Source organism: Echeneis naucrates, chromosome 8, assembly GCF_900963305.1.
Source record: "Echeneis naucrates chromosome 8, fEcheNa1.1, whole genome shotgun sequence".
NCBI classification, from domain to species: Eukaryota; Metazoa; Chordata; class Actinopteri; order Carangiformes; family Echeneidae; genus Echeneis; species Echeneis naucrates.
The window spans coordinates 16,841,106-16,850,680 of NC_042518.1; the positions used below are offsets into that span (position 1 = coordinate 16,841,106).

General features: G+C 39.6%; 2 protein-coding genes across 2 annotated transcripts; both read left to right on the forward strand.

Moving 5' to 3' along the window:
- Positions 1-1,433: 1,433 nt before the first annotated feature.
- LOC115047390 (uncharacterized) lies at positions 1,434-4,031 on the forward strand. The gene is made up of 7 exons (XM_029508290.1): positions 1,434-1,500; positions 1,620-1,751; positions 1,879-2,475; positions 3,165-3,208; positions 3,602-3,707; positions 3,835-3,872; positions 3,964-4,031. Exons 3-7 carry the CDS (start codon positions 2,034-2,036, stop codon positions 4,018-4,020), a joined length of 687 nt encoding a protein of 228 aa, XP_029364150.1. The 5' UTR covers positions 1,434-1,500; positions 1,620-1,751; positions 1,879-2,033; the 3' UTR covers positions 4,021-4,031.
- LOC115047389 (interferon-induced very large GTPase 1-like) lies at positions 4,031-9,118 on the forward strand (the record flags this gene model as incomplete). The annotated part of the gene is given in 3 exon segments (XM_029508289.1): positions 4,031-7,283; positions 7,407-8,024; positions 8,027-9,118. Coding segments are annotated over 3 exon segments (4,677 nt in total), but the record flags the coding sequence as incomplete, so codon positions are not given.
- Positions 9,119-9,575: the final 457 nt, after the last annotated feature.

Genomic DNA, 9,575 nt, shown 5'->3' on the forward strand with positions numbered 1-9,575 from the left:
CATTACACACAGAGACATCAAACAACATAGAATAAGAATAAAAATAAAAAATATATATACAGTAAAGACATAGAATAAGAATAAAAATCTGCTGAGAGGCAGAGACAGTTTTACTGCTCTTCTTTAAGTAGTAACGATATATTTTTTAAGTAACTTGCCCAACACTAGTGTTTACATGCATCTCACGTTTGTCTGACGTTTAGGAACAGCAGTAGTAGAAGAAGCTGGTCTACTTCCGATGTAAACAAACACTGCTTCAGTTCTCAATTTGAAGTGAATCTGTTGTTCTTCAGGCCGTACTTTTGCTTCAGCTGGTGTCCATAATGACAGTAATAATAATCTGATACAGACCTAGTTCTGTTTAACTCCAGTCACCTTTTTATACCGGCCAGGCTCTTAATCTGATTACTTGTGCCGATGTAAATCTAACTAGTGACTCAAGTCCTCAAAACCCCCTTTCGCTTTGGTGGCTCACTCATATTTTGAATCAGTAAAAAGAATCAAGTTTCTCATCATGACCAACAATGGACATGTGCAAAAATACGTGGCATGTCATGTTAGATACTCCCCAAATATTTTATGTTAGAGGTCTTAATCAACAAGTCTACAAATTACTATACAAAAGAATAAGAAATCTAATAAAAATTAATAAAAGATGGAATAAAAGATGGAATTAATTATTTACGGTAAAAACAAAATAAACAGGAAAAAGCATTGTCTTCAGATGTCGACAGAGTTTTTCCCTTCTTTTATTTTCACTATTTATTGTCTTATTTCTTTTTATAGATTTATTCTATTTGTTTGATTTGAGTCTATTTACATTCTCTTTATTAAACAGTTTACTGGTAAGCTGTATTTTATCTGAAATTGTCTTATGACATTAAAGATGAGGAGCTGCTGAGATGGAGAACCAAAGTGACGCAGCAGAAACAGGAGGAGGAGGAAGAAGAGAAGAAGTGTCTGAAATCAAATCTTTAATATCGTCTGTGACAGATGATAAAGGTTAACAGTACAAACATTCATTAAGTGCTGTTATCAAGTTACATTTTGATTTTATCTTGATCTTGTTCAATCTGACTTTTCTTACCTGACCTGTCAGTGGAGGAGCTGGAGGAAAGTGGAGCTGAAACTAAGGTAAAATATGTTAACCCTGGTTAGTCACCTTCATGTTAATTCCAACAGTGTTTTCTAAGTTATGTCAGAATTGAGCATGAATTCAGAGAATCCTTCCCCAAATGTATTATTTGTTTTGTTGCACACACAGTATCCACTCTCTTTCATGAGCAACCAACTTAAGTTTCTTCATAAAAAAATTAACCTCAATGAAAATATTAAGTCAATGCCTCAGACCTGGAGAATTCACAGTTAAATGTAATTAACTGTTGTCTTAGTCTGATTCTGTGACTGAACCTGGTGAAGCTGAACGTCGAGAACAGAATGAAACAACCACAGGAGGAGAGCCAGAAATCAAGTGTGTCCCATCTGAAACCAGAAACAAAGGTGACACAAGAACAATATCAATCATGTTTGACAAATGATATTTCAGCTGAGCTTTAAACTGTAAACAATCATGAAAAGTGTTAAACTGATCTTCTTTGGTGGCTGTGACCGTTCAACAGCTGAGGCTGACGAAGACAAAGACGTCAACATCGTAAGCAGCAGCAACATTAATGAGCCCTCTGAAGAGGAAAGTGACACCCTGAAGGACACAAGTCCAACATTTCAGACTGTTTCTACAAACATCCATGAAGGTAAAAGTCATTCCCCTTTCTTTTGTCATGTGGAGGAACTCTGAGCAACATCACAGACTCAACTTTGAGACCATTGTTTCTCAGATTCCTCCAGTATAACATACATATGTTGCTCTTTTTGTTTCAGTGTTACCTGAGCTCACTCTTGTCTTAATTGGTGACACAAATGCCATTGAGGTTGGATCAAATAACATCTTACTTGGCCATGCCGAGCAAACACATGGATATCAGTTTTCATCCAAACTGTATGATTTGTGTGGTCGACACATCTCTGTCATTAACATGCTTGGTGAACAAAACACTGACAAATTTCCATTATATCAGGGAGTTCATGCCTTTGTCCTGCTGTTAGCACATGGTCAGCATATCGGCCACGACAACTCAGGAGTACAGTGGTTAGTGAAGTCTTTTGGGAAGGAATCACTTTTGTACTTAATGACAGTTGTCACTCATGATTCAGAAGAACAATGTGAGTATGCGATGACAGAACTGTACGACAAAAGCAGTTTGGTTGGAAAAAGATACCACACGTGTACAAAAAACATGGAGAATGAAATGGAAATAATAGCACTGCTGGAAAAAATAGATGTCATGGTCTCTGAAAATGATCCACACTGCTACAGAAGATTGTTTGGTGAAAATAAAGAGCATGAAGAAGACCAGAACCACAAATCCCATGAAGAAGAGAAGATGGATTTCTCAGTGTGTCATCCAACTCAGTCAGGTGAGTCTTAAATAATGCTGATCAAAAAGCTGTGGCAGTTTCTGGCAAAAGATTAAGGGAGGTAGAGGGAGAAGGAGGCAAGTGGGAGGGGACTGAATCAGTTCAAAAGATTTATTATTAGGCTCATTAGCCAGGTCAGGTCAACAAAGGACTCAATCTCACACATAGTTGGTGATATCACATGGGAAGGTGGCACATTGTTCAAAGGGGTGAGGTAAAGAGAATCAGGTGTCTGGTTTTTATATTGTTTCATGGAGAATATATTTAATGGGGAGGCTGGTAGCTGGTGTGGACTGGAATAGCTCTGGCTGTTGAGGCCACCTAAATGAAGGCTGCAGGGTGAATAGGAGGAGAGCTGACATGAGAGGCAAAGACTGTCCAGAGGCTGATTATGGAGCAGAAACTGGCCACTGTCTCAGAAACAATAACTGGACACCAGAACATTTACAGAAGAGGAGGAAGTGGCTGAAAGAAAAGCAGATAGAAGCTGAAAGAGGGAAGTTTGGTCCACACACAGAAAAAAAGGACACAAAAAAGGGAAGGACTGGGAAACACTCAAATGCAGACCCTTAGAAAAGTTCTTAAATCCAAAGTATCACTGGATAATGTAAAGGTGTTTGGAATTGTACAACTTGTTTAAGACAGACCTGAGAATAGTACACAATGTTTTGATTTAAATGTACCTACAGATCCTGCACTTGAAGAGATGCAGCACCACACAGATGAAAACAAGGTAAAAGTGCATTTTTTCACCTTCATGAGTGAATGTCATTATAGAGCAGCATCTCTTCTGTCCCATGTCCGGCAGTGAACTGTCTGAATTGTTTTCCACTGCTTTTTGTTGTTCTTTACTGAAAGTGCACCACTGGGTGTTTGGTGTTATATGATGCTCTTTCGTTTTTCACCAAGTCATCATTCAAAAGGTTTCAAAAACTTTATAACGTGAACTAACATATAAACAAATTTACTTGTGTTCATAGTGTGATGCAGTAAGTGAACCTGAAGACAAAGTGGCATTTTGGGATTCAGTGTCACTCTGAATTGCTGGAACGTACCTCTTCTCTTATTAAAGCTCCAAAGGTCCAAACTTGTGAAGTAAAGTTTGTATAAAATCGTTTGTTTTCAGTGTCAGCCAGTGAATGACTCTGCTAATGCTGATCACTCACCAAAGAGCTTAGACGGCACAACAGAGGGAGGAGAAAGAGAAATTAAATCTCCACGACCATCATCAGGTAATATATACATTTTACAATCAAAAAATTCAAAATATAATCAATTCCAATTTTAACTATCAAAATATGATAAACAAAAATGAACTGCTTCAACAACACATTGATCTGGTTCATTGGTCTTGTGTAGGGATCGTAGATATGGATGTGAATGGAGAAGGTGATGAGGTAAGAAACAAATATCAGAACTATGTACTTTGTCCCTTTGAGAGACATTTTTTATAGACATTTATGGGTATTTATGAATTAATTCCAACAGTCAGTGAAGATTTCTGAGGAGATCAACAGGAAGAAAAAAAAAAGAAGGGGAAATTGAAACTCTGTTTCACAGACTGCAACTTCAAGACAATCATCAACAGAAGTTGTCTCCAGCAGATTTTCTAAGAATCGGTCCAACTGTGAAACAGGACCATGAAACATTTGAGAAAGATCTAGCTGGAAGTTTTCTTCAGAGGTTGATGATGTTAGACTACAGAGCCAGATATATCCCTGTAACACAACACAGTGCTGAGGTCAGCCATTCAGATCCTGTTGCAGATTTTGATACTTTAAACACAAATGAAAGTTTTTTAGATGCCTTTTTTAGCTCTCACAGAGACTCTAATGAATCAACGCAGTCTCACATTCATTCAATGGACGTCCAAATGGCAGTATATCATTGCTCAGACAGCTTCCTTAAGCAGAGCATGATTACGAAGCTCTCACAGTGTCAGTACGCCTTACCTTTGCTTGTTCCTGACCCTGTAACAATGGATGTTGAGTGTCCTCTCTGGACATTCAGGCAAATCAGGAAAACATGGAAGATAACTCAAATTGAAGAAAATTCAACGAGTATCGCCATGAAGAGTTCGCCCATCTGCAAAGCTGAGACACCCATGGTGTCATTTTTCCGCCTTGGTTCATTGTCAGTGTCTAAATCACAGCTGATGAGCACTTTGATCAACGACCGTCACAACACCTTCTTCCACAGAAACTGCCCAGGAAGCACCAAGTCCCGACACTTGTTGGATGGCGTGGCAGAGATCGCCTGGTACTGTCCTTCTGGAAAACCCAATGATGCCTTCACTGACTGCACTGCCTTCTGTAACCTTCATGGTGATGCTCTGTCAATTGAAAAACAGCGTGACATACTGATCGACAAAGCTTCAGTCAACATTGTTCTGTTACCAACGACCAAAGAAACCAAAAACACTGAGACACTTGTCTCAGACCTACTTGAGTCTGAAAAGCCTGTCATCTGTCTCATTACTGACGTGGATTGCACTGCAGTTCAAACAAAAAAGGGAAAATACAAAATGGGTCTAAAGGACAGAAGCCAGTCAGATGTATCTAATGAACTGAAAAGAATCATTGGAGAGATTTTGGCTGGGCAACATACGACCTTCCAGCTTGAAGCCATGATGAATGTCTGTGGGATCAGAGTGGATGAAGATGATGCTGTTATCCAAAAAGGGAAATCTGGTGCCATGGAAGTAATGAAAACTCTTCAACAGGAGGACTTTTCAAAAATCAAAGATAAATTCCTCCCCTGTCAAGGCCGACTGTGGCATGAGTGGTGCAAAACACACAAAGAATTGTATCAACTCAAAGGACACGTTGAGAAGGAGAAAAGTAAAAAGGAAGAAAGACTGAGAGAAATACGGCAGAAACAATGTGATGCTCCCTGTAGTGAGCTGATGGAGCTATTCATTGGCAGTATGTCATCGTTGCCATCAATGGACAAAGAGTTCTTCCTTAAATGGACTCAGATCTTGATAGATTCTCTCTCCACAGATGATCTCACTGCAATTCTCCAAAGCTACGATGAGAAGTGGTCTGAGGTCTTGGCCCTGAAGAAGAAACATGCCAAGTCAGAGTCCTTAAAAAGAAAACAAACTGAACTTGAACAAATATCAACAAAACTGCAATCAGCAACTTTCGGCTTGGAGCGCATCTTTAGGGAAATGGGACAGATCTATGAAGCCCACAAAACTGTGGAGAAAAAAACACAGAGGGGACAGACTGATTGGTCTAAGTACCCCGAGCTGGCAGCAGAGCTGATGATATCAGGATACCCGATGGAGCTGATGGACGGTGATGCAGGCCACGTGCCTCTAATATGGATCTCTAGTCTTTTAGAGGCAGTCATCAAGAAACTGGGAGACCAGAGAGTGTTTGTGTTGTCAGTTTTGGGCGTACAAAGCAGTGGAAAATCAACAATGCTGAATGCCATGTTTGGGCTACAGTTTGCAGTGAGTGCTGGGCGGTGCACCAAGGGTGCCTTCATGCAGCTTGTCAAAGTGTCAGAGGAGATGAAGAAAGAGTTCCAGTGTGACTATGTCCTGGTGGTGGACACCGAAGGGCTGCGTGCTCTTGAGTTAGCAGGTAATGCTACTCTTCACCACGACAATGAACTGGCAACATTTGTTGTTGGTCTGGGAAATATGACGTTGATCAACATCTTTGGAGAGAATCCATCTGAGATGCAGGATGTTCTGCAGATTGTTGTTCAGGCGTTCATGAGGATGAAGAAAGTTAAACTTTCTCCAAGTTGTGTGTTTGTTCACCAGAATGTTACAGATATCGCAGCTGCAGAGAAAAACATGGACGGAAAGAGACGGCTGCAAGAAAAACTGGACCAGATGGCCCAACTAGCTGCCAAAGAGGAGGGTTGTGAGGCTGAGTGTTTCAGTGATGTCATTGCGTTTGATGTGCAAAAAGATGTGAAATACTTTGCACAACTATGGGAGGGAAGTCCTCCCATGGCTCCTCCAAATCCAGGTTATAGTGAGAGCATCCAAGAGCTGAAGAAGATGATTCTCTCTAAAGCTTCAACGTCTGCTGGGATTACTCTGTCACAGTTCAAAAACAAAATTCAGGACCTGTGGAATGCCCTGTTGAACGAGCACTTCGTTTTCAGTTTCAAAAACACACTTGAAATTAAAGTGTACAGGTTGTAAAGTGTTGAGGTCCAGTATGGGAATTGGACGTGGGCCTTGAGAAGCAACATGCTGACCATCGAGAACCAGCTGTATAACAGAATAGAAAACGGAAAAGTTGACAAGATGGAGCTCGCCCATCTCCCTGAAACAATCAGCAAAACTTATGGAGAAATCAAGAAAGAAATGGAAAACTACTTTGATGATGCAGACAAAGAAACGTTGGTTCAGTGGCGAGGTCGGTTTGAAATCAAAATACAACAATTTCACGATGACCTGGTGGCAGGAGTGAAAAGAAAACTGGAGGAAGTAATCCAGCAAAAGAAGGCTTGCAAAAAGCTTGATAGACAGAAAACAGAGTTTGAGAACAAGCTGCTGCAGAAGAGCAAAGACCTCGCTCACCAGTTAAAAGACCAAGCACAGGATGAAGAGGAACTAAAGAAACAGTTTGACTCTGTTTGGAACGGCTGGGTGAAAGAACTAACTGCAGATACAAAACCTATTGAAGACATCAACTTGGAGGAAGATCAGATGACTGTCATTCAAGAGCTTGGTATTGAGTGGGCTCTTATAGAGGAATCCAGACACAATGGTGGATACCAGTACATATCAAAGCTTGGTGATTACTTTGATTATGTGATACTCACCAAGCATCGGGAGCATTGTGACGAAACCCAGCAACCAGAGGAGGGAGCGAGAAAAAACAAGAACCCAAAACAACAGGAAAAATATTCACGGAAAGGTGCATGGGTGACTTTTAAGACATGGTTTGGATTTGGGATACAACAGCCAGAAAAAAATACAAAGAGTCCCTTATCATATGAAGAACAACAAAGCTTCACGTCCTTCATTGAAAAAATGGAAAAACAGACAAATGAGATAATTCAGTTGAAGCCTGTAGCAGAAAGTGGCTATACATCAACTTACTTAACAGAAGTGGCCAAAAATGTCAGAGAGTGTGCGACAGAATTTGAATCAGAGAAGAAATATGCCCTGAAGAAGGAGTTTACAGTTGATCTCTTGCTGCATGTGTTTAACATAGCAGGACGTTTGCTTTCAGAGTCCCACCTGAAATTCAAGAAGAGGAACGATGCTCTGACTTATTTAGAAAGCAACAAAACACAATATTACAACATTTTCAGAAGTTTCTGTAAAGGAAACTCGTTTGCTGTTGTGCTTGGGGAGTTGATCTGTGAAAAACTGAAGGTTTCCATGGTTGAGGCTGCCTGTAACAAGACTGCCATTGATCTTGCTGGAGAGATGAGGTGTAATTTCCCAGCATTCAATGGGAACAGGCTGAACCTGGAGAAACATGTGTTGAAGTCACTGGCAAAGAAAGAAGACTTTGATAGTTTCATCACCTATATCAAACACCCAAGGAAATATGTGGAGACTTTCATAAAAAGGAAGTGAACACATATATCTTCAACACACACAAGCGTGAAGCACGAGATGTTCTCAAGAAAAACATAGAAGACTTGAAAAGACTTGTAAGTCAAGCTTCATTTACTGCAACAGAGAAAGTCAAAACCCAAAGTAGAAAAACTGATGAGTGGCTGAAAACATTTTCCAGTTTGCTGGGAGATGTGCTGGCATTTGATGCAAGTTTTCCTCAAAACTTCACAGACATTAACGACTTTGACTTTCTGAAAGAAGAGGTGGAGAAAGGCCTTGTACCTATAAGTGAAGAGTTAAGCAGCCTCTCACTGTCTAAAATAAAGAAATTCAGACAGAAGCCGGATCAGATCCTCATTGAGCAGCTGTGCAAGTGCTGCTGGGTAAAATGTCCATTCTGTGCAGCTGTTTGCATCAACACCATGGAAGATCACGGCCCTGAAAAACACAATGTTCCTTTTCATCGGCCTTCTGGGATTGAAGGATGGCATACCAGAGGCACAGAAGATCTGGTCATTGATTTCTGCACAACATTAGTTGCAAGTAATAGATCATTCTATCCCCGTCACGACTCAGAAGAGGCAGTTCCATATAAACAGTACCAGAGGGGTGGGGATAAGTATGCTCAGTGGATGATCACTGCTGATGAGTCTAAACTGACATACTGGAAGTGGTTTGTGTGTCGTTTTCAAAAGCAGCTGGAAGAGCACTATAATTTAAAGTTCCAAAATTGGGGAGAAATTCCCCGTGAGTGGAGGAAACACAGAAAAGATGAAGCAATTAAAAGTCTGGATGAAATGTACAAATGTGAGTGAACCAACTCAGCAACACAGCCAGAAACAATGAGCCTAATTTTTTCCTGATTATTCATGAATCAAACACATAAAAGGACATGCACAGGCTTTTGTTGACTTTATCATTGACTGTCTTTTTGTTTGTGAGTAATACATGTTGGCAGTAAGCGACTCATCACAAGGTCTTTTTCATATTTACACTTACAAAAGAGTACAAGAGCAACAGTAATCTTGAGAATGACGACTAAAATGTAATATTTTAACATGAATATTGAATGTGTCATCTATAAAGTTGACTGGTTGGACATCCTTCATCTGAAAAATGAAGAGAGAGAGAGAGAGAAATCATGTAAAAAAAAAAAAAAAAAAAAAAAAAAAGTGTTTTGAAAAGTGTTGAGTTCCCTTATAGCATAAAATGATGGGCATATTTCTTTTTTCTTTCGAATTTCAGTTAAACTGTGTAGCTACATTATAAAACTACAAACTAATGGTGTCTCTGTATTTTTTAAAGTTTCGCCTGACTGAGCTTTTTATATTCAGTCATTCACTCATTTAAGGAAAGAAATAAAATGTTTTCAATGGGATTTAATAATTTGTTAAACTGATCATTAAAAGAGACGATATATTAATCTTTGTAATCTGAATGTAATTCATGAGAATAAATATCCCTGTTTACCTATTTACTGATGTACCAAGTTTTGTTTGTTGTTCATCCCAAGTCTTTTGTTTATTAGACCCCTGACCTCCCTCCCCCTTATAGATAC